The sequence below is a fragment of the Adiantum capillus-veneris genome, chromosome 30, assembly GCF_014529385.1.
Source record: "Adiantum capillus-veneris isolate H3 chromosome 30, ASM1452938v2, whole genome shotgun sequence".
Classification (NCBI taxonomy): Eukaryota; Viridiplantae; Streptophyta; class Polypodiopsida; order Polypodiales; family Pteridaceae; genus Adiantum; species Adiantum capillus-veneris.
The window spans coordinates 42647079-42672708 of record NC_140960.1 but is presented as its reverse complement, the minus strand read 5'-3'; the positions used below and the strand labels follow the sequence as shown (position 1 = coordinate 42672708).

At 48.1% G+C, this 25630-nt stretch overlaps 1 protein-coding gene across 3 annotated transcripts in view; it reads right to left on the bottom strand.

The window, feature by feature from the left end:
- LOC147417857 (serine acetyltransferase 2-like) overlaps positions 1 to 25630 on the bottom strand; it is a 112150-nt gene that overhangs the window by 26140 nt on the left and 60380 nt on the right. For all 3 annotated transcript variants that reach the window (XM_086506452.1, XM_086506453.1, XM_086506451.1), the window contains 3 exons: positions 18190 to 18788; positions 17796 to 17993; positions 17658 to 17717 (listed from right to left, as the gene is read on the bottom strand). In XM_086506452.1, the coding sequence (XP_086362578.1) occupies positions 17658 to 17717; positions 17796 to 17993; positions 18190 to 18788 (857 nt within the window). The remainder of the gene's footprint in view (positions 1 to 17657; positions 17718 to 17795; positions 17994 to 18189; positions 18789 to 25630) is intronic.

The following is a 25630-nucleotide window of genomic DNA, read 5'->3' as shown; positions in this document are numbered from 1 at the left end:
TTTAATGCAATATTTGGACTCTGAAAGGTGGCTGGCTGAATTGGTAAAGCCTGTGGAATAGGTGTCCTCACCACTTGTTCGTGGACAGAAGAAATTTGTCTTGGAGCCCCAATTGACTCCGCAACATGTGAGTACTCCCTGCCCTGCTGAGATGCATACAAGACATGTGCTTGAGCCTCAACGGGCTCTCCTGCATGAGAAAGTTGCCTTGTCTACCATGACACTCGTGGCACTTGCAGAAATTCCATAAACCTAGGATTCTGCACCAACCGAGAAAACACATTCACAGCAGCAACCAACTGTGTCTTGAACGCATTCTCGTCTAATTGCCCAGTCACATCATCAAAAGGTACAGACAGGGGTGGCCATGAATTCTCGCCAGTCTCAAACACTGGAGGATGAACAATTTGTCCGTCCTGTGAAGAGAAACCCTCTTCCCTGGCTCATTCGTCTTGTCAACTATAGTGCAATTCCAAGTTCCTGTGCTCTCTGTCCTTGCCAATAACCAACCAAGGCTCACTTCTTGAGGAAAAAGTGATTCTGTCCCGCAGAAGGAACCATGAAACCGGCCCGTAAACTCGCTATTAGGCGGTAGACTTTAGCTTTCACCTGATCTTTACACTCTTAAACTTATGACACAAAGGAACTTCACGAATAAACCTGTGATTGGAATTTAATGCTTCAAACAAAAACATGGCTTGGCAACTAGAGTGCTTCCAAGCAGACAGTGACACCCTGTAGGCCCCAAAGACTGGCGGTATTTCTTTATTATTCTTATTGCAAATAGACAATCCAAATGCTTTCAGCTAACTCTCATCAAGCTGTCCAAACCTGTCCATGGCTGTAATTGCAGGTTTTTGACCCAATTTTGCCGGCATAACGACACAAAACCCCTATAGGTCAAAAGTACACGTCAAGGACACTTTCCATTGCTTTTTGGAAGCTTTTCGGTGAGCTGCAAGGCAATTTCAGCGTGCTGTAATTCTCTCTTTTGTCATTGTCGGGTGCCCAAAGCCTTGTACACGCATCCCAAGGCTTTTCCGAGGCTTCCCTGGTTATCTCTTGCAGTTCAGGTGCGAAACCCTAAACCTGCAGAAAAACACAACATGCTGTAATTTTCTGTTTTGGATTGTTTTGAGCAGAGCGAACACGTCTATGCATGTCTCAGGCTCCCGCACTCAATGGGACGGTTCTCCTTTGCATCGGACAAGTTTTCACGCGAGAAAACTCTTCATTTTTGCAATCCTTTGCAATGGAACTCTGCGTACCTGTGCGGGATTGGCAATTAGCTTTCCAGTTCCTGTACAAAAGGCTCTTGCCTGGGCAAACGCACATAAAACCCCCAAAACTGTACATGGTCATCTGAGAAGCCCAACTAGTGGGGCATTAACATATGTGCAAAAGGGGAGAGAGAGATGCATGAGAGCAAATCCTTGCGCTACATGAGACAAGGAAGAAAACAAGCTTTCCATTAAAGCTGTGAAACCTGCACCCACTACTCTCACACACACACACACACACACACACACAATGAGCCAAAAATCAGCCTCCTCTCTCAAAATTGGGCGCCCCCAACTGGGATAAGTCTGGAAATTTGCTCTAGAGCTGCCATGTGTCCCCTATGCCCTTTTGAGTTAAATTCCTAGTACCCACCAACTTATAAAGTGTAGCGCGGGGGGCCTAAATGACTTTGAATTGAGCCTAGGCACACTTTTACTACTTGGATTTCAGAGCCGACTGACCCGACTAACTCATGGCAACCTTTGTGACATTCCCCCCTCTTGAAAGAATTGTAATCGCCCTCGATTATGCTTGCAAAAACAGCCAAAAGACAAAAACTTTCTTCAATAGACACTGACTCTATATACTCATGCACCAGACTCCACCGATCCAACACTTCTTCAAAGGCATCAGTCACTGATCAATCACATTTCTATCGAGGGTCTAAGAGACAAATCATGATCATTGTAACCTATTTAGCAATCACATCCAAACTGTAACAAACTTGGACACCCCAAGTCAGAAATCTGGCATGACACACGAGAGAAACACTTCACAAACTTTATCACAACTTAAAAACAAAGTCGACATGGCCCGGCATAGTTCCATACCTAGAAGTATTGGCCCCAAAATTTGGCGCCCCTTTCGGTATTTATTCTTATGTGAATGCTTGAGCGAAGTTACAAATCCGAGGGTCCTCTCTGCTTAGGTGCTCGTCAACAAACTGAGGGAAAGAGTGGCCCTAGGTTCATATTTAAAGACCCAAGGGCTCTCAAAAGCAGTACAACAAAAAGCTTCAAACTCAAAAGCTCTAGGCCCAAAAGTTGCCAGTAAAAACCGTGGAAATCCGTACGTGCCACGTCAGCACTGTCTACGCATTTCGCAAGATTCCGTTCTCCGCCTCATCCATTTTGCATCGAGAGCCAAAAAAAGTACCCTTGACCAAATTATCTGGTGGACCTAGCTTACTTTTCTCTTTTCTTGTGCCCTGTGACCTATTGGTAGCCCCGTTGGCCTCTCCTGTCCTTGACACCTCAATCTAGACCTTTGGAATTCTCTGATCTACCAGTTGATTTCCTTTATGTTCTTTTCTTGTCCCCTAGGACCTGTTGGTAGCCTCACTGGCCTTCCCTGTCCGCTGGCACTTCAATCTCAATTGTCAGAATTCTTTGATGGACCATTAGTTGATTCCGCTGCTTCATCGGAACTCTCGCATGAGCACTATCATCTGATTCCCTTCTCCGTAATCCTCTAATGAACTTGCATCGGCTTCCCTTGGTTCATTCTCTTCACTGGAAGACTTGCCCTGCTGAGGTGGACACTAACCTATCCGTAAGATAAGTCAATGAACCAGCATACATTTCAAAACTTTGCTTGGCATGTCCTAGAAGTCTTTGGATAGAATCAGACTTTTGTTGTAGACAATACTATTAAATCTCTTTTGGCAAGCCACAGCAAAACTGCTCAATCTCGTCCCTCAAAATAATCCTTCAAAACGAGGACACTGGCAGATAAGTATCCCAAAACCTCTGGCACTAGTCATCCAACGTATCTTTCTTAGTCATTCTTAGATGATGCCAAGTCATGGTGACATCTTAATATTCCTTTGATATCCAAGTTGACATAAACATTCTCTTGAATTTTACCCACGTCGTAGGTGCTTCTCTATGTAGCAACAGATAGACCACCATGTCTATGCATTTCCTTTCAAGTAAGATTCTACTATATGAACTCAAGGGCTCGATGGGTGTCCTGGTAGCCTAAAAACGTGTCAAACCTAACTGCTTGACCCCCTTCCTTGAACTCCTTGATCTTTTTGTCACTTTCAAAAGAGGACGAGCTCTCCTCCTCTAAACTGCTAGACGGCCTCTCGCGCCTTCTAAACTTTTTCAGAAATCTACTTTTCTTCCTTTTCTCCGCTTCTTCCGCCTTCTCCTCCTCACTAGAACTAGAAGACGACAAGCTGTCGGAACTCTCCAAAGACGAAATGAACACGCTTCTTGGATCTGCTTGTCACCTTGAAAGTCCACTTCAAGACCAAATAGCCGAGGAAATCCACGTTTCCCTCTAAAGTGCTACAAGCCTTTCATTAACTCGTTCACCTTCTTTTTAAGAGCTTTGTCCAGCTCTTTCTACGAGTACAGTTTCCACTTTTCGACACTTGGCTTTTCTTTCAGTTTCCCTCCCACCTCGAGAGGAAAATCAACGGCCTCACACCATCTCGAGTGAATCTCATCGATCTGGTAATTCCTCAGATGCTTCACGCATTTCCGGGTGTCTGGAGTGATTGATCAATTTTTTTACACACTTGTCAACCTGTAGTTGACGTTTGTATTCCGCTCTGGCAAAATTCCCTACCGGAATGTCACGAGGACGTGGCAAATGCTAACCTTAGTTGTTGGTTACTTTCCAATGATTTTTGTTTACTTTTTGAGACCCTCTTTTTGAAGTTGCAAATTGTCAGAAATTGTATGGCCAATGTGAATGGTAGTTTCACCTGCGGACGGAAAGTTGGTTGGCACTGGAACTCGTATAGTAAAAGGATGTCTAGGCTCAGTTCAGGATCATGTAGGTCCCCCCAACGCACTTAGCAAGTTGGTGGATACTAGGAAGTAAACTCAATAAGGGCACAATGCCAAGGTGGGGTCACCAAAGAAAAGTACCTGACAACTGGGCTACATTGCATTTTTGAAAGCGGACCTAGTGGGAATAGATGGTCAAATGACCAGTGGGAGTCCAACGGAAGCATCCCCTAAAATTTAGGGAACTACTATTTTGAACCATAAAATTTGTTCGCGTCATTACTCCTGAATGACAAGGGGAACATTTTAGAGCTCTGCTGCAAAGTCAGGTAGGCAACCAATCGGGAGATTTTTAAGTGGCAAGCCTGAAACGGGAAATTGTGTGTAAATGTGCCAAGTAGCATTTTGGTGCACTTTCCTCTTGCAGCAAGAAGGGGTGCTCGATTTCTAGCTGGCAGAGCCTCATTTGCAAGCTTGTCACAGGTTAAGAGCTATTGATTGCAAGCTTTCCCTCTCATGTACAGTGTAGTGCAAACAGTCATGTCCTGCACATCTTACACTTCTCTCCCCTACGTGCATTAATGGATGCCCCTCAAGAGGGCTCTTCATTTGACTTGTGTACAACTGTGTGGTTGTCACAAACTGGTGATGTGGCGTGCCACAACACACACACACATACACTCTCTGCTGATGATAACGTGGCTCTCCATACACATAAATGGTGACGTGGCTGGCTACAGTACGGCAATCCCCGCAATTCACAAAAAAGCTGCCACGTGGCCAGGCTGTACGGATTCCACGATTTCTGATGCGTTTGGCAGGCAGAACTAGCGGCAGCTTTTGGGCATTGCTTTTGCTACGCAAGTTGACAAGAGAAAAGCGTTGCTTTATTTGTGGCAAAGCCTATGAGAGAGAGAGCTTTATTTTTTAGAGGCTTTTAAAAACTTACAAGCTTTTGAGTTTTCCACCTTTTGGGGCTCTGCTTTTGGCATCTCTTGTAATCTCTTTAGATATGTGGGTAGGCCACTCACAACTCAGAGCATTTGGATGCAGAGTGTGAGTGTGAGCGCCTGCCCGCACTCTTATACTCTGAACACAGATTAATACAAAAAGAAATATCGAAAGGGGCGCCAGTCTTTGGGGCCAATATCTCTAGGCACGGAACTCCGCCAGGCCGGTGTCGAATCAATTGTAACTGTGAACTGTTTTGAAGTGTTTATTTGTGTTGTGGCAGTAGATTCTCGACTTGGAGTGTCCAAGTCTGATACAGTGGTATCAGAGCACGACCGATTTCTCTTTTACGGGAAATCCGATCCCATTTTTTTCCCACGGCACTTATGGCTTCAGGCAAAGATCAGTCGAATCCCTCTGCATTCAGAGATGTGGGAAGGGATCACAACGAAGATTCACACGAGGAGTACGGCCCGCCTCGGCCTACTCAGGCAGAGTGTCAAGAGATGGAGCGTCGACAATTGATCGGCGATGCAACAAAAATGATGCTTAATTTTGCCAAGGACCCGAAATTGGCAAAATATATGAGCAAGACATCTTTGAGGAGGTGCACATGCAATGGCAGAAGACCACAAAACCACCCCGAAAACCCGCTCTCAAGAAACCTCCTACTCCCAAGAAGTATACAGAGAAAGAATTAGAAGAGGTGGTTGATGCACGAATTGCTCAGCTTTTTGACGCGCAAAACAAAGTTAAAAAGCACGACGAAAAGCAAAAGAAAGGCACTGACTTCCTGGGTTATTGGGTCGTCAGCCTACTTTTGAAAAGGCAAGAAAGCAACAGAAGCGTGTTCGATTTGAAGGAGTACCCAGTTCTTCTTCTTCTTCTAACAGTTCTTGTAGCTCATCTGACTCGAGCGAAGAGGACAAAAAAGGTAAAAAGCGAAGCAAAAAGCAACGCTTCGGAAAGGGCAAGAAAAAGGCAAAGAAGCCTAAATCTCGCCCCATGATTCACAGTACTACAGAAGACTCGTCTACAGACAGTTCGGACTCTGATGAGGGTAACTTTTATGCAAAGAAGAAGAATTTTTACAAAAGCCAACCAATATGACTTTCTGGAAGACAAAAGCAAGAAAGTCCGAGAGTTTAAGGAAGGTAGACAGTCAATTAAATTTGACACGTTTTCTGGTTATAGAGATGCTTCGAAGGCTTTGTCTTTTGTACAGCAGTTTGACATTGCTTTCACGGGAGGTCGTTACTCAGAGCACTCTAAGATTCGGAGAGTTGTCTCTTACTTTAAGGGGAATGCTCGAACTTGGTGGTCCACGCTCCTATTAAACAAGACTGCGCCAGTTAAATGGCTGAAACTCAAGAGGCTTTTTATTTCTTCTTGGCTGACTCGAGAGTATGAACGCGATATACGAACTGCTTGGAACCATCTTCGGATGACCAAGAAGGATACAGTGGACGCTTATTGCGAGAGATTATGGAGCTCTTTTCTACCTACCTCTTCATTTAAGAAGATCTCGTTCAAGGAACAGATTGAGCGGTTTACCTTGGGTCTTCCTACAGAGATCCGAGATCACTGCTCGGAACAAAAGTCAGCTTCCATTCAGGAGTTAATGAGTCATGTGAAACAGGGTTTTGCCATTCACTCAAGCAATTTGACCTACCCCACAGATGAGATCATGACACAAAGAGCCGAACAGACTTCGACAAATAAAAGTAGCAAGAGGAAGAGCAACCCAGAAAAGAAAGTTGCACGACCCAAACTCACTCCACAAGAGAGAGCTCGCTACATCAGGGAAGGGAAGTGCTTTGGATGCGGGGAAACTGGACATATCTCCGTGATGTGCCCTAAAAAGGCACAGAAAAAACAGAAGGACAAGGACGACGAGAGGTCTGAGAGTTCGAGAGCAGCTGAGGAACGTGGAAGAAAAGGCAAGATGAAAACAGGACTGGTTCCAGATTGCACGGGTACCGATCCCAGCACGATGGACGAGTACAGAACTTTGCCGAGCTTGGGGCAAAGTGAAAGACCAAGAAGCCCTGATCTTCTTTGATGGAGGAGCCAAGGCCAACTTCATTTCACCGGATTCCGGAATTGGCGGCGCGGCCCGAGGTCACTCCCGATCGGATGGGACCACTTGCAGAGGCAGTTCTAGCGGCACCCGGCACGGACATAGCCATTACACCTAACCTTGGCAAACTTCGGTTGCATTGTCAAGGTATTTGGGGCATGAGGACTTTTAGATAATGCCTTTGGAAGGTTGTGATGTTCTCTTGGGAATTCCCTGGTACCACAAAGAACAACGCCGTGGTCGACTATCAGACGAGGAAAGCGACATTGACCACATAGAAGGGCAGAACCATTGTACTTGATATTAAATTTAAGGGAGAGCCTGTCCCTATTGTATCGGCTTCGGCCATTTCCAAATTAGTGAAATCCAATCTGTTTGTTTACTCGATCTTTATGAAAGAGTTCAGTGATGAGGATAGGACAAATATGTCTGAACTTGATAAATAACACCAAGATTTTCTCCACTCTCATGCCGATTGCTTCTCAGAGGGCTTGCCAGGCGAGTTACCGCCTGCTCGTTTTGAAGATCATACCATTGATCTGATACCTGGAAGCACACCACCAAATTGGCCACCTTATCGTGTGAGCCGAGCCCAGAACGAAGAGATTATGAACCAAGTGAAAGACCTCTTGGAAAAGGGTCTTGTCCAGCCTAGTACTTCACCGTATTGCTCTCCAGTGTTGTTGGTTTTGAAGAAAGACGGATCTTGGAGAATGTGCATCGATTATAGAGCTCGCAGCAAAATCACCATCAAGAATAGATTTCCGATTCCTAGGATCGATGATATACTCGACAAATTACAGGGATCCTTGTGTTTCAGCAGGATTGTGGATATCATCGGATCCAAATCGCGTCGAAAGATGTCTACAAGACAGCCTTTCGAACGACTTTTGGGCTATTTGAGTTTTTGGTGATGCCTTTTGGCCTAACCAATGCTCTTGCGACATTTAACCGGATGATGGACATGATTTTTCGAGAGTACAGGCTATTTGTTGGCACTTCCTTTGACGATATCATTGTTTTCTCCAAGGATTAGGCAAAGCATAGAGATCATCTGCTTCAAGTCTTTCAGGCATTACGAAATCACAAGTTAGTGATTAATACGAAGAAAAGTGAATTTTTCCTACCAGAGATTCACTTTTTGGGACACATTGTCCTCAGCAGCAGGAGTGCAAATGGATCCGGCCAAGATAGAGACTATCCGTGATTGGCCCGATTTGAAAAATGTCCATGAAGTTAGAAGCTTCTTGGGATTGTGTTCGTACTACAGGCGGTTCACTAGAAGGTTTGTAGAGGTTGCTTCCCCTTTGCATATCTTGACACAGAAAGGAGTCCCTTTCTCGTGGGGACCCACAGAGGTGACTGCATTTCAGACTTTGAAAGAGAAATTGACTACAGGACCAGTTTTGACTTTGCCGAACTTGCAGAAGTCATTTGAAGTATATTGTGATGCTTGTGGTCGTAGTCTGGGTGCGGTCTTAATGCAAGAAAGCCATGTCATTGCTTACGACAGCCGATTGTTCTCAAGGCCGGAATTGACACCACAAATTTATGAGAGAGAGCTTTTGGCGGTTATCCATGCTCTTACTCAATGGCGGCACTACCTACTCGGAGCGGATTTTACTGTCTTCACAAACCATTAGAGTTTATGCTACTTCTTGTCACAGAAGCAGCTATCGGAAAAGCAGATGTGGTGGCCGAACATCTTGTCACAATTTCACTTCCAGATTTTCCATGTGCAAGGACAAAAGAATTTGGTGGCAGATGCTTTGTCTCAGAAGCCGTTGGTTCTAGCTATTTCCGCAATACATCATAGGAGCTTCGAGGATATGGTCGATCAGTATGCCACAGGATACAGATTTTGCAGAGTTTTCACACGGATACGGGATGGGGAGACAATAGCGGGATATTCCATTCGGGATGGCTACTTGATGAGGAAAACCATGTTGTGTGTTACATAGCCGTTGAGGGAAAAGGTTATGACTGAATGCCACTGTCCACCGTTTACGGGTCACCGCTGCATTGTTATCATCTTGAAAGAGGTAGACAGATACTTCTTTTGGCCGAGACTCAGGAAGGATGTGCGTAGTTGCTTGGTATGCCAGAAGGTCAAGTTTGACAGGCATAAAGCACAGGGATTGTTACAGCTTTTGCCCATACCGGCCCGCCCCTGGGAAAGTATTGCAATGGATTTCATTTTTGATCTACCGAGAACACAGAATGGTCACGATGGTATCTGGACTATTATTGACAAATTTAGCAAGCAGGCTCATTTCATTCCAGTGAAGAAAACATTCAAGCCGGATCACTTAGCGAGACTATTTGTGGTCGAGATCTTTAGATTACATGGCATGCCCGAGACGGGATCACTTAGCAAGACTGTTTGTGGCCCAGATCTTTAGATTACATGGCATGCCCAAGACGATTGTCTCCGGCAGGGACCCCAGATTTACGAGCTTGTTTTGGAAGACAATTTGGGAGAACATTGGCACGCGGTTGCAGTTCTCGTCATCTTTCCACCCGCAGACTGACGGGCAATCTGAGATTGCCAAATCAGTGGTTTTAAATTTATTGAAGTCTTATATCTCGGATCAGAAGACTAAATGGGAAAAGTATCTACCTTTGGTGGAATTTGCCTACAATAACACGATACACTCTTCGACGGGGAAGGCACCATTTGAGATTATTGAAGGTGCTATGAAGATTTCACCCTTACTAAGCACGAAAGATAAGATTTTTGAAGCTGATGAGTACACGTGCAACTTGGACACGGCTTTTGCCAAAGTCCGCGAGGCTTTGCAAAAATCTTAAAGAAAGACAGAAAAAGGCAGCAGATCGCCATCGCCGCGATTTGAAATTGGAGGAGGATGATTGGGTGCTCTTATGTTTTGAGAAGGCGCGCCTGAGAAAGAAGAAGGGAAAGGAGAGGCTTTTTCCAAAGCTTAGTATGAGATACTACAGACCTTTCTAAATCTCCAAAAAGATCAACGATTTCTCCTTCCGACTGAAACTACCTGACACTTGGAGGATTCACAATGCATTTCATGTGAGTCTCTTGAAACCTTTTGAAGGTAATGTGCCTGAAGATGGGGAGCCTGATAAGCAACCGGAAGTGGAAGAAAACGAGGAGATCCTTGTTCCTGAACAGGTTTTGGCACATAAGGACACAAAGAATAAGGGTAAAGTACAAAGGCGGTTCTTGGTTAAATTCAAGAACTATCCTGCATTGGATGCGAAGTGGATGGAGGAGGAGGACCTAGCAGATACTCCTCAAATTGCGAACCTATACCTTGAAGCTTTTGGTTTAGCATAGTCTACTCCAAATGGAACCCAGAATTCAGCTTGGCCGCAGATCTGGTGCAGTAGGTTGCACAAGAGGGGAGTTACTCCGCTCCTTTGTCAATAGATGCCTCGAAGTTTTTGAATACTAGAGTCACTGATGTCTCTTTGAGCTTCAGGGATACTGAGAGTTGACAGTATTCTGTTGTATGACTTTATGAAATGGAATTCCTAAATATGAAACTCATTTGTTCTTGACTTGTTTTTAAGTGCACGAACTGATAGATGAAATGACTGCAGCATTTTGGTATGAATGATCTTGAATAGACATGGTTGCAATAGTGGTTACTCAATCGGGCATCTATGAGGTCCTGAGTAGATCTCGATGCGATTGCTAACTGCAATGCCGATAAATCATGGTCTAAGACACGAATGAATGTTGAATGTGATTTGTCATGTGATATCCTGTGATGTCGTGTGATGTGACTGTCGACTGGTATAGGAGCTAGATGTGTGTTCCTAGTGCGTCGGTACTAACAGTCAATGTCTGCTAAGACAGTTTATGGACTTTGTCTGTTTTGCAGGCGTAATAGAGAGCGATTACAATGATTTCAAGAGGGGGGTATGTCACAAATTGGTGACGTGGCGTGCCACAACACACACATACACTCTCTGTTGATGATGACGTGGCTGGCTGTAGTACGGCAGTCCCCGCAATTCACGGAAAAACTGCCACCTGGCCAGGCTATACGGATTTCGCGATTTCCGGCGCATTTGGCGGGCAGAACTAGCGACAGCTTTTGGGCATAGCTTTTGCGTTGCAAGTTGACAAGAGAAAAGCTTTGCTTTATTTGTGGCAAAGCCTATGAGAGAGAGAGAGCTTTATTTTTGAGAGGCTTTTAAAAACTTACAAGCTTTTGAGTTTTCCAGCTTTTGGGGCTCTGCTTTTGGCATCCCTTGTAATCTCTTTAAATATGTGGGTAGGCCACTCACAACTCAGAGCATCTGGACGCACAGTCTGAGTGTGAGCGCCTGCCCGCACTCTTGTACTTTCAACATAGATTAATACAAAAAGAAATACCGAAAGGGGCGCCAGTCTTTGGGGCCAATATCTCTAGGCACGGAACTCCGCCGGGCCGGTGTCGAATCAATTGTGAACTGTGAGCTGTTTTGAAGTGTTTATTTGTGCTGTCGCATTAGATTCTCGACTTGGAGTGTCCAAGTCTGTTACAGTGCTCATATGCGTTTTTGCTAAGGCAATAGCCTCTTTGAGCAGGAACAGGAGCGGCTAATTGCTGCTCCAAAAGCAAGCACCGGTGAGGGTTATAACCTCATCGTACATGTGCGTTTTCAACGCTAGTTATGCGCTGAATTTGGCCTGTTTTTCAGCCATACGGATGCCAGAACCATTGGGAACAGTGCCCCACTGTTAGAGGACAGTTCAGGGACTGTTTAGGGCTGAGAACAGGGCAAAAACCAGAGGGTTTATGTCAGTAGAAGTGAGTTCCAACAGGGAAATTGGTCTCGGGCAAGTTTTGGGGCTGTTATGCTGCCGAAATTTTGCCAGAACAAGTGGTATCTAGCTGGATACAGGTAAAGAATTCCAAGGGCACTTCTTTGTAATTTACCCTCTTGAAGAATAAAGAAATACCGAAAGGGGCACCAATTTTGGGGCCTACTGTCCCAGCCCTGTTCTTCGAGCTTCAGGGTGGGGGACGTTTACAGAGAGTTGCAGTAGAGGCCCCGCAGGTAGCAGAGTGTTGTTTCCAGAGGATCCGAGTTGTGGGCATCTGTGGGAGGACTTGCGTCATAGACCCTGACCCAGCAGCTCTTGAGACAGGACACTGGAGGCTATGGGCTTGGGAGTGTTGTCCACTTGCACGAGTACAGTGGGATCCTGGTGAGTGGCTATGGAGGGACCCATTCTCTTCTGCAGACCGCCCAGGAGTCCCTTTCTTTCAGTACACTGTTCGGCTTGGACGTCATATACTTGCAGCACAGAGAGAGGCCCGCCCCGCTGCAGCACGTCATTGGCAGGAGGAGGGTCTCACAGTTGAGTTCTTGGCAGCTTTTTGGCAGAGGCTGTGGGACTCCAGACAGCCGAGGCGCGTCACCTTGTTCCAGTGGTTGGTTGCACACAGAGCCACAGCAGTAGGGAGCTGGCTTGTACATTGTGGTCTCTCGGCCGCATGTACAGCCTGTGACCAGTTGGTGGAGAGTCAGCGACACTGTCTTTGGGACTGTCCCTCGGCCCAGCAGGTGTGGCTACGAGTTCTTCGGCTGATGCCTGCCCTCTCCACGGCTCGACAGTACACTTGGGGGGCGGCGGCTTGGTCCACCCTCACGGGCCCGGCACTTCAGTTTGAGCTATCTTCCACCAGCAGGATGATAGTGATACAGGGGGGTCGACCTACACTCCAGCCTGCTACAAACCTTACTCCACAGGAGTGGAGCAGTGAGAGAGAGGAATGTTGGGAGCTCATCAGCGGCCTAGCTCTCTGGTTCATCTGGCGGGCCCGTTGTTTCCGCATCTTTGAGGCTCGCCTTGTACCACCAGCAGAGACTGTTCGTGACTTTTGGCTAGAGCTGATCCATACTCTCAGAGGACAGCTTGAGGGACTACAGGGCAGCTCCGACCACATGCGGGAGCGCCGCGAGGCTTTCCTTCGTCTCTGGCGCCCTGGGCCGTTTTACTCCATGGTCCAGGGGGTGCTCAGATGGCACTACTGTCCACCTGTGTGGCTTTTCCCTCCTCCCATCTCTTGATTTAGCCCCATTGTATATATGCTGTTTTTTCATTGGGAGAGTCTCCCCATCATGTTTGTTGTAGCCCTCTCTTGCAGAGGTGGATGTAGCCCTATGGGCAGCTTTCATTAACTAATAGAAGGATCTCTTTCTCGGAAAAAAAAAAAAATTGGGGCCTACAGGTTGTCGGCGTATGCTCGAAGCATTCTAGCTTCCGAGCGGTGTGTGTGCTTTAAGTGTTAATTCCCGTCGCAGGTTACCTTTGCAAAGTTTTCTCTGTGCGTGAAAGTCTAAAGTGAAGTAAAGAATTCGGGTGAAAGCCTACATCTACTGCCCTATGGGCCGGTTTCACCGGAAAGTTTCCTAAATCTCCGTTGGTTTCTTCAATTCCCGCGCTGGGTTTTAATTTTTCTTCATTTCCCCCCAGAGGGGTGTCGTCTCTGTCAAATTCTTCGTGAAAAACAATGTGTGCTGCAGAAGGGATCGGATCCTCCATAGAAGAAGAATCATCTGAGCTCTGATACAACTATTACAAGCTTGGACACTCCAAGCGAGCAATCAAAAGCAACACACGAACAGAAACTGCAAAATCACGGAGCAAGAAAAGGAGAGATGACACGTCACGGCGGAGTTCCGAGCCAAGGGTCAAGACACACTGGTCCCAAAGACCGGCACCCATTCGGGTATTCTTTATTATTATGCTCGCAAAGTACAACTCCCCGAGGGTCCAACTTTCTCCGAGACTATGCGTCCAGATGCTCCCAGAGAGTGACGCTAGGGGCACTTACGAACAATACAAGGGATGCCCAAACGCATCATATTCCAAAAGCACTTATCCCCAAAAGCTCTGGTCCCAAAAAGCCTCACGTAAAGCTACCAAATCTGTCAATGCAAATTACGAAAATCCGTACAACTTGCCACGTGGCACAATCAGCACATTTTACAAAATTCCGTGCAGCCTGTCACGCTAGCATTTTCATACACTCTGCCACGTCATCAGTCAACGCGTTTTACGAAAACCTGCCCAAAGTTCAAGCTTTAAACTGTTTTAGGGTTTTAGGCCCCTTGACCGGTGCTCTATAAGTAGGTAGAACAAGGATTTAAAAATACTTATCCTTTTCAATTTTAGGCCCCTCGGCATACTTTTTGGGTTCAAAACTTCCTATGTTCTTTGGGTTTAGTTTCTCTTGTCCACTCGGTCATTTCTCTTCCAGTTGGGCACACCACGTCATCACTGTGACACCTTGTTCCTCATCCTCTCGCCCCTCCCCTCACTAGCCCTCTCGCCCTATTGGTCCTCTCTCCCTTTCGTCCTTCTCGCCCCCTCACCACAATACTTCCTCGCCCTTCCCTCTTCTTCACCCTCTTGTCTACCGGCCTCTCGATTGCTGGCCCGCTCGACCTCTCATCTACCTGCCTCCAGCCCTCTCGCCTAAGGCTCTCGATACGTTGACTTTTTTTTAAAACGTGGGGCCACAACCCAAGATACACTACCGCAAAAATTTAAAAACTTGGATACAAAAATAACCCAATGTGATAGCGTCTAACTTCTCCTGCGCACTATCCACCAACGACTTGGTAATTCCTACGCCTTCTTCCACCAACGAGCGTGTGGTGCTTTCCTTCCACTCCACCTAGTGCCCCACAACCTTGGCACCACTACAATCAACTCTTTGCGTATACTCGCCGTCCTGGACAGTATGCAGCTTAAAGCTCTTGGTACAAACACACAATTGCAAGCCACAATTCAATGTTGAGAGCTCATTGGGGTTTTGCATATGTATCTGATTGTGGTTGAAATACAAACAATCTATGCATGGGAAGTATGTATGCATAAGCAAAATTTTCCCTTAGATATAGATTTTGCTGAGTGAATTTGTCTCCTATGGTGGCTCGCTGCTGCTCCTGTGCGTTCCCCTCCCCCCCCCCTGCCTACTCCTACTCCCCCGCGCCATAGCCCCCCCTTCGCCCTCGCCCTCGCCCTCGCGTTGCCTCTGCCTGCGCGCTGCCTGTCCGCGCGCGCTGCTGAGCTTACACCCAGCCTGCGCGCAGCCCAGCCAGAGTGCAGCCCCGCCCGCTGCCCCCCCTCTTGTTCGCTGCCCGCTACCCTCGCCGCTCCAGCCCCTTATCCCCTGCCCCCCCCCCCCCCCCCTCTCGAAGGCCTCGTTTGAATTGCCTGGCAGTGGATTCTCAGTTGGTTTCTCCTTGCCGAGCTCTCAAGCGTTAGCCTTCTCGTCCGCCCTTCTCCTTCAGAGCAGCAGACACTAATGGAGGCTCATGCTCCACCTCAGAGAGACTCCTCCGAAGCCCCCTCGCCCAACACCGCTGAGCCCACCATTCGACTTGCTCTCTCACCGACAGAGCAAGCGAGCCTAGCCGCAAAGGTAGAGCGTCTGCAGGAGACCTCGGTCATTTGCAAGATTCTCGGCACCCGACCCAACAGAGGAGAGCTGCGTGACCTTCTCCAGGCCCGCCTTCTCGCAGAGGTGGGCAAGATCTTGGATGTCCAGATTCTCGGACAGGGGTACTACCAGATCGAGTTCGAGACCTCCGAGATGGCTTCCAAGGTCATAGCTATGAGTCCACTGGCCATCCGAGCATCACGCGCCCACTTTCGACAGTGGCGACATGGTTTTGACCCGACTTCGGATGTGCTAGTAGAGGAGGCAGACATTCCCATCTCAGTCTGCTTTCCGGGTTTACGAAGGGAGTACCTACCACTTCTCTCCAAGATTGGCTCCGCCATCAGGACTGTCCTGGAGACACCTCGTACGACAGCATCAGTAGCTGCCAAGGCGGCTGGCATCCCCTCAGTTCGAGTTTTGGTCAGACATACCCACACGCTCCCGAAGGTCATCCTTTTGCCTCGGGTGAGTGGGGGTTGGTTTAGACAGAGTGTGGAGTACTCGGGTCTTCCGAACCAGTGCTTCATTTGCAGACCGATGGGCCACCTAGCGAAGGCCTGTCAACGGAGGAGGCCACGACCTGCACCTCAGCCTCAGCCCCAGCCTGCCAAGGCTGGGCCGCAGCCACAGCCAGCGGCACAGCGCACAGATTCAGAGTCACCCTCCGAGCCTGGGGCTCCAGCGGAGGAGGGGTGACAGCAGACCCGTGGCCGTCGACGCAAGGGGCCACAGCGACAGCCTGACACTCAGAGTGGCCCTCAGGTGCCTACTCAGCAGTAGTGGGTTCCCACGGGGAACCGCTTTGGTCCTCTTGAGCAGGAGAAGCCCCCTACGCCAGCCTCCACCTCCGCTTCACCCTCGCCAGCCGCCCCCCCTTCAGAGTTCCCCTCCTCCTCCTCATCCCCCCCTCCGCCCTCTGCTCCCGTCCACTCCCCACCTCGCCCCTCTACCTCTTTCACCCCACCCCGTTTTTCCTCCCCCCCCGCCCCCTCCAGCTCCTTACCCCCCCCCTCCTGCTCTAGTTCCACAGTCGACTCAAGAGACTGGTCCCTCGCCGGCGGCTAGGAGATCTCTTGGCAGCGCCTTTGCCACGAGTCGCCTAGCGAGAGAGGGTCAGCCCTTCTTGCGGCCCCCTCTGCAGATTCAGACATCTTCCCTTGTAGCTATCCCTCATGTGAAATCATTGCAAACATAAGATAAAGTCCATAATCAAAATAGTAGTCCATAATGTGAATGATCATGCTCAAGTATCTTTTAAAAAATATCATGCTCAAGAACCTTAAAAAAAATTGACATCCCGAAACGCCGTTTCGGCCGGTCCGAAACGGTGGGGAAACTCAGTTCCCATTTCCCCCCTTCGAAACCCCGTTCGTGTGTCTATGGTAGTGACACGTGGCAAAGAGAGGAAGTGGTGGTTTAGAGGACTCTGTGGCCAGTTCACCGCCACCACAGTTCGGAGATAGACGTCGCAGGACTTTCAGAGACATTTGTGTTAGTCGTTGGCTCCCCTTTATGGTTGCATATATGCTCAGTTGGTTTTAGACATCGTCGGAGTCATTGAGTCTAGAGTCTTAAATTTCAGTCCAGCAATAGCACACTTGCACTCTCCCTGCACATTTGGAGCCTCGTCACCCCCATTGTACCCGTGAGTCTTGGACATGAGTCCTGGGCTTGAGCTAAGTGTGCTGCCAACCAGAGTCTGTATTGGTCTGAGTTTAGTTGAGCTTCCATTGGGTTTGGGGTCTGCTGTTGTGTCATTTGAGTGCAGTCTTGCTTTGTTCCATTGCTCTACAATGTTGTTCTGTGTTTGGAGTGAGATTTCTTGCAGATAGCACTGAGGAGCACCCACGGTAGAGAGCACGACATAGATTTCTTGCTACATAGAGAAACAGCCGAAAGCTCTAGTAAGCATCAAAAGCCTGAAAATATGACAATCTGAGCCAGCACAATGTAATGATGACCAAGAATCCCATATCCAATCAACCCACCAGACAAATCACAGTGGGGGGGGCTAATGGAAGCATGTACTAGAAACCCACCCAAAGACATTGAAGCCACCACACCATACGTTGGTTGCAATATCTTCCTTAGAGCCAAACATAGAAAAATGCCAATTTTACAAATATTTAACAGAAAATTGAATATACTGGCAAGAGTCCAAGATATGGTCGAAACCTTCAAGTATAATAGTGCGCTGCTGTACGACCTGCATGATGGATCACGATCCTTTACTGCCTGTAAGGCACAGAAATATTTTCAAGAGCTATATTGTGAACTTTTTGAGCACCCTAATTTCATTGAAAAAAAGATCACCTGAACATCTAGGCGTACAGCTTGCCTGATATTGGCATCTCTTGTGAGGACATCATCAAAAACATCCATCAGCTGTGTTGCTAGTAAAGTGGCATTCTTAAGCCGATTGGCAAGGACAAACCCCAATGAGCGCTCAAAGCAAGGATGTGCCAAAATACTGGCATATAAGAAGCTACTTAACAAAGGTTCCCGTTCAGCCTATCACCGACAGTAAAACAGTTTAAAACAACAGTGTCCCAAGATGGACACACCATGCCTTTTCAAACACATAAGCCCAGTAAGCATTGTTCAGAATGCACACACATAAGCACCCAAATACAGTTACCCAACCACAAATTCACTAGAAAGAGCACATCCTCCATATCCTATACAAAATCCAAGTGAGTGCACAAACCTCCAAGCGAGCCTCAGCCCTGATAGCAGCCCATATTGGGTCATCTGATATAAGATCCTCAAGTTTTTTTCCTCCTGTTGGTTTTTGAGCACTCGAACACGGTGGGGCTAAGGAAGAGGGCATGAGTGAGGGATTTGTTAAAGAATTCACATGCGACTCAAGCTCCTTGGCAGAAGCAGCTGCAGCTGCTGCAGCCCTTGCAGCAGCTGCCCCATTCAATCCCAAACCTTTTGCACTGCCGTTTGAATGCCCATCTTCTGAAACGCTTAAATGTTCCTCTTCATCTTTACTGCGCATATATGCTGGGAAAACACTCCTCCAAAAGATGTCAGAGTCTGCGATGAATGATGAGGCTACCTCTTGATTTCCAACATTGTTCATGGGCTTGGCCACACTGCTATCCTCATGAAGATCGCCTTCATAACTGGTCAGACTCTTGTCTTGACCCTGCTCTGTAAGATGCTGCTGCTGTTGCTGAACACCCTCAAAACTTCCACGACTTTTGTCAATAGAATTTTCAATAATCTGTTTACTAACTGGACCAGGTTGGTTCTTCAAATTTTGACTAGCCTTGGATGGCGAGTCAGGGACTCCTGCAGCTGCAACATCAAAAGATAATGAAATCAAACTCCATGGTCATAAGCCAGAAAAAACTTTGACGTAAAAATAAAGAATGGCATAATTATAGGCGGCCTACTCAAAGAAACACACTGAAGGACAAAAATATACTTCCTGTAATTTCTCTACTGCGCAAAACAGGCCACCTCAAAAACGAAGCTTAGAGTATGGCAGAATCGTAATCCACACAGTGCTTGTCTAACGGCAATAGTAAACCTTAAAACCTGTTGAACCTTCACACATACTCGTACACGCAAAGATAAAAACATATATACAAGTATACTCTATGTATATGTGTGGACTATAGGTAGATGGATGCACCCATGTAAGAATGTTTAGATGAAAGTATGTACCAAGCAGCATGTATGCATTGGTGCATGTACGCACAGCGTACATGTACATGCATATGCAGTTATGTACGTATGTATGTATGCATGCATGTATGTGTGTTGTGCATGGCATGCGTATATATACACGACGCCCCCAGATAAAATTAGTAGGAGAAGTACAACTTGGAAACTTCCATCCAGAATAGTATCAAGCTACCAATCCAACAGCCACTCTAGCATAATAAAAGCCATTTGGATCAAGGGGTAAATACTTGTAAACACAATACAATTGAATACGAAGTTTCTGCAACAAAGACTTGACTTTATTAAAGCCTTGTACTGGGAACAAAGAAAAGTAGCTGATGAGGCATACCTAATGAATGTTAGATTTACACCACTTTGCTGCTTCACACACAGGTCTAGGGCATACATGTACAGCTAGTGTGCCTCCGGGCTGGCTACCCATGCTTGCATATGCATATAGGTTGTATTGTCCGGCTGCCCATCTTTTGGGCCAATGGCCTGTTTTTGTCCTGGCGCCCATCACACGGGTACATATCCACTTATTATAGGTCGTGGGTATTTTACTAGTCGTTGGTCGTGGGTTTTTGCCCTACCTCACCCTGGAGTCCTATATAAGGACTGCCAGGGGTGAGTCTTGTATCACTTCACAGTGTGCTGATAGTCATGGGGGACTGATCGCCCCTTCTTCCCCACACCAGCGTTTGTGTCTCTCTCTCTCTCTCTCTCTCTCTCTCTCTCTCTCTCTCTCTCTCTCTCTCTCTCTCTCTTCCGCACATGCGCACTTTTGACATGGTATCAGATCTTCACGCTCTCCATTGATCCAGCGCTACATCAGTATCAGGTTCTCTTCCCAAGAGAAAATCAGCCAGCATTTTTGCAGATCTGCCAGCGTTTTGCATCAGCCAGGCAAGCGAAGGAAAATGGAGCTTTCCTGTCGCGGAGGACCCCCCCTCTGCCTGCGTTTTTTGCTTCTTCCACTGGCGATCACCTTCTCGCTGCAAGCGCTAGCCCTTTTGGGACTTTTCGTCGCCAGAAAACCCTCTGCTCCACCTGCGTTTTTCAGCCAGATTTGCGTTTTTGGGCAAATCAGCGTTTTCAGGGCTGATTCAGCAGTGTTTTCAGCAGAGGGGAGCAGCGTCAACATTGGCCCACTCGATCCTGCCTCCTACACAGCTCAGCATCCGGTGCCTTGCTGGCGAGATTCCTCTGATTCTACTACAGTTTTCAGCCATAAACACCTGCTGTGTTTTCTCTGTTTTCAGCCCACCTGGGGTTGTTACCTTGATTCCCCACAAGGTGGTGCCGTACGTACGTACGGATGCCATCCGTACGGTATGTCCGTACAGTACGGATCTGTACCGTATGGATGCACGTACGGGGCAGTATTTAAAAAATAATAATTCGGCAGGGCATCGCTTTATTTTTTGGGCAAAACTTTCTGTATTCACTGCAGAGAATTGTGCGTTTCTATAAAAGTTGTAGAGCAGGTCTGTGAGCGCCCTTCTTGCAAAGAAAACACCATGCCTTGCGAAGCCAACCCCCTCTGGAACATTCACACCAATGTCATTGAGATTGTGAAGACTCCAGGGAAATCCGGATCAGGTTTAGGGTGTGGGCAATGCAAATACTGTGGGATGTAGATGACGAGCACGGTCACTCATGTCGTCAGGCCGTTGACGGGATTGCAAAAAAGATCCCGGCAATGACAGGAGGAAACAAAGGTAGGGGAAAACAATCTACGCAAGACGCTCTTCATGATGCCTAGTGCACACGCTCAATCTAGCAGGAAGAGAGCTCATGGCATGCAAGATGTTGAGGATGTGTTTTCTGAGGTTGTTAATGATACAGAGGATGTCACTGGGCCTCGGCAAACCACATTGCCCTCGCGTGTGCATACTCGATCTTTTTTTTTTTCTAAGAAATAGATCCTTCTATTAATTAATGAAACTTCCCGTAGGGCTACAACCACCTCTGCGCGAGAGGGCTAAAACAACCATGATGGGGAGACCATCCCAATGGCAAAACACCAAATGTACAAAGAGGCTAAATCAAGAGATGGGAGGAGGGAAAAGCCACATAGGTGGACGGCAGTGCCATCTGAGTACACCCTGGACCATGGTGTAAAAAGGCCCAGGACGCCAGAGTCGAAGGAAAGCCTCTCTACGCTCCCGCATGCGGTCGGAGCTGCCCTGGAGTCTCTCGAGCTGTCCCCTGAGAGTGTGGATCAGCTCTAGCCAAAGATCGCGAACAGTCTCTGCTAGTGGTACAGGGCGAGCCTCAAAGATGCGGAAGCAGCGGGCCCGCCAGATGAACCAGAGTGTCAGGCCACTGATGAGCTCCCAGCACTCCTCTCTCACTGCACCACTCCTGTGGAGTAAGCTTTGTGGGTGGCAGGCTGGAGTGTAGGTCGCCCCCCCCTGCATCACTATCATCCTGCGGGTGGAAGATAGCTCAAACTGAAGTGTCGGGCCCGTGAGGGTGGACCAAGCAGTTGCTCCCCAATTGTACTGCCAAGCCATGGAAAGAGCAGGCATCAGCCAAAGAACACGAAGCCACACCTGCTGTGCCAAAGGACAGTCCCAAAGACAATGACGCTCTCTCCACAAGATAGTCACAAGCTGCACATGCGGCCGAGAGACCACTATGCACAAGCCAGCTCCCAACTGCCGTAGCTCTATGTGCGACCAGCCCCACTGAAACAAGGTGACTCGCCTCGGCTGTCTGGAGTCCCACAACCTCTCCCAAAAAGCTGCCAAGAACTCATTTGTGAGACCCTCCTCTTGCCAATGAGGTGCTGCAGAGCAGGGCGAGCCTCTCTCTGTGCTGACAGTATGTGACGTCCCAATCAAATAGTGTACTAAGAAAAGGGACGCCTGGGTGGTCTGCAGAAGAGAAAGGGTCCATCCAAAGCCACTCTCCAAGATCCCACTGTACTCGTGCCAATGGACAGCACTCCCAAGCCCACAGTCTCCAATGTCCAGTCTCAAGAGCTGCTGGGTCAGGATCGATGACACAAGTCCTCCCACAAATGCCCACCACTCGGATCCTCTGAAAACAGCACTCTGCCACCTGTGGGGCCTCTACTGCAACTCACTGTAAGCGTCCCTCACCCTGTAACTCCAAAAACAGGGAGGGAACAGTCTCTGAGCAGGCCAAAGCTGAGATGAGAACCTCCAATCGCATGAAGGCTCCCATCCATCTGGGCGCTACTGGCTCGAGAAGTGTGAGCCACTCAGCTGGAACTGCCTCTGAGATGCCCTGGCACATGCTTTGCACCCCTCTCATGCCCTGTAGCTGGAAACCCTGCACCTTCTCTGACAAGCCTGAAAACTCTAATCAGTTACCTAAAGAGCGTGCTAGACCCGCTGCCATGGGACCCCAGGAAACATGAGGCCGACTACGAACCAAGTGGCCTCTCTGAGTGCTAACCATGGGGTTCCAAACAGGAGGCTGTCATAGGCGCTCCTCCGTGCAAGTAGGTTGTCGCTGCTCCAAGCCTCGCTACAAATGCTCCCAAGATCGAAGCCAACTCACAGCAAAGCGGTCCTCCAGTCTCCTGCTCAAACCAGCTCTGCGCATCTCTGTGAAGATCCGTCTGGTCGAAGGTCGCCACGGGCCTCCTACCTGAGGCACCCTAGCACGAAGCTGCAGTAGCAAGAACTCCTTCCAGGGATCCTCACATGGAAGAAGTTCTCTGACTATGAACAAGAAGGGCTCTGCTCTGCTGTGCTGGGTGTATGATCCCAAGCCCTCCCTGTGAACAAGGAAGAGTGATGACCTGCCAAGCCACTTTGGCTCGGGCTATCTGAGTGTCACGTCCTGACCAAAGGAAGTTCCTGATCAGCTTCCCTACCTGGTTGATACAAGAACTCGAGAAGATCCAGTAAAAAGTGATGTACCACATAGTCTCCAACAACACCTGGTTGGCCACTACAACTCTGCCAGCCAAAGAAAGTCGTGTGGAGCTTCAATGTACCAACTTCCTCCTGATAGACAGGACGAGGGGAGCAATCTGCTGCTAGAGACAAGTCCAGACCGACCAACTTGACAGCCCAAGTACCGAACTGCAGTCCCTGGGGGAATCCACCTAAAACCCTGACCTGGCATCCAATCGGGCACATGAGCACTACCAACTGAGAAAGCCACTGTCTTCTCCACTTTGATCAGTGCGCCGGATGCACAACAGAAGGTCTTAAGAGCCTGCTCACACCTGTGAAGGTTGGCCTCTTTGCCATCCAAGTACAAGGCTGAGTCGTCAGCAAACTCAACGTCCAGTAGCTCATCTCCCCGAATAGGAAGTGCTAAGCCCCGCAACCAAGCTGCCGCAACACCAAAAACCTGCTCATAGCCTCAGCATAGAACAAAAAGAGGAAGGGGGCAAAAGAGCAACCCTGTCTAACCGAACTTGTGAGCATGAAACGATCACCTCTACCTCCTGACAAAAGTACCTGACTGTGTGCCCGTCTGTATAAAGCTAACACCCCTCTGATCCAAGCATCTGAGAAGCCCATCCTGCGTAGAGTGCCCTCTAAAAAGTCCCAGTCAACTCTGCCGTAGGCCTTCTCAAAATCGAGAAGCAGAATCACCAAATCCTCACCGCGCAGCCTCGCTAGGGCAGAAGCCTCCCAAAAAGTAAACATGCTGTCAAGAATACTACGCTCCATGACAAAACCAGTCTGAGTCCCATGTATAAGGCTCTCTAGAAGTGGCTGGATCCTCAAACTCAGAACCTTGGCAAGAATTCTGTAGACTGAGTTGAGGATGGCGATGGGCCGCCACTGTCGAATCTCATCCAAGGAGCCACCCTCCTTGGGAATGAGGTAGATCATACCCTCACTCATGCTGTCAGGCATCTCTCCTGTGTGGAAGATGTACTGGAAAGCACTACAAAGATCTGGGCCAAGCAAGTCCCAGTACTCCAAGAAAAAACTCGGTGTCAAGCCATCCTTACCTGGACAGATACCACGGGAGAGTGCACTAAGAGCCGTGTGCAACTCCTCAAGCTGAAGTGGCAGCTCAAGTCTCTGATGCATCTCCTCAGTCACAAGGCAAGGCATGTGTGCCCACGTCTGCTCCCTACATGCATCCTGACGCTCTGACTGAGTGTAAGGTGCAACGGAATAAATGTTGTTCTTTCTCAAGATGAGTGCTCCATAATGTCCTCAAGGTTCCTTTTGGTTCTTATGAAAGGGAGAGCCTTCCGTCTTTAATGAGAGAGTGCAATGATCACGAACAAAGTGAGTGGACATTGTGCGTGCAAGAGTATGAGACTGAGAGATAGAGAGAGAAGAGAAACGTTGTAAAACCCTCCTCCGAAGGCCCCACTCTCTATGGCGAGAGCGATCTACTTATGATTGCACAAATCTCTACAATGCTTGGACTTGCCAACGATGTCGACGACGATGAGGACGACGACGAGACGGCTGTAATCTCAAAATGCTAAGGGCTGAAATCTGCAAATCTGGTATCTGCTGAATTCTGACTCTATGCGGTGACGATGTCGATGACGACGGTACGAGACCACGCGCTGAAAACGCAGATGCTGAAATCTGCGTTTTCCGGGCTGAAACTGTTAACCTTGTGGAAACTGACTGTGCGGCGAGGAACTGCTGAGGGAAGGTGAGATCTGCGAGGTTCAGGACTTGATCTGCGGTGTCTAAGGGCTGAAAACTGAAAACGCTGGGGTTTCTTGAGGTTCCGTCGCGGAGAATCTGCAAAGCTCTAGGGTGTGATCCAGATGCAAAAACGCTAGGGCTGAAAATCTGCTGCTGTCGCCGGTTGTTCTACAAATGCAAAACGCTAGGCTGATCTGCTGTGTCTTGACGACGCCGGGGCTGATCTGTTGTGCACAAATCGCCAAGGCTGATCTGATGCAAAAACGCCAGGTCTTCTGTGGAGAAAACGCCAGAGTAGTCGCGGGGATTGGTCTTGCTGAGAAGTTGCCTATTGAGCAAGGTGCTCCTGTTGCCTCTTCTGCCAATTAGTGCTAGTCTAGGTTTGCTTATATACAAACTTACTCAATTTGCCCTACCTACTTTCCAACAAAAGTCACTTAAAAATAATAAGTGAAAAATGTCAAAAATAGGGAAAATAGGTTAAATGCACTAGAAAATTCCGCTGAAGGATTGTGATGGATTCTGATGGAAGGGAATGCTTATGATCATGTTGTGTGCAACCAGAGGATATACATCTATACTAAGTGCCTGGGCATGCACGGTCTGCGAACAGACTCACAAAAGTGCCAGAACACTTCTAATCTAGACTGACTTGATTGACTAAACCCTGGTCATGATGTAGCTTGTCCACGGACACATAGCGTTGGATGTGTCACGTGACATCCCCTCCTTTTTCAAGTGAGGTACTCGTACCGAACTGTATGGCGTCGAGGGAGATCGCCAATAGCATCCGGAATCCTGGAAGGGACTCTTCGCCGGCCCACTCTGATGTGTGGGTCGCGGTCTGCAACGCTT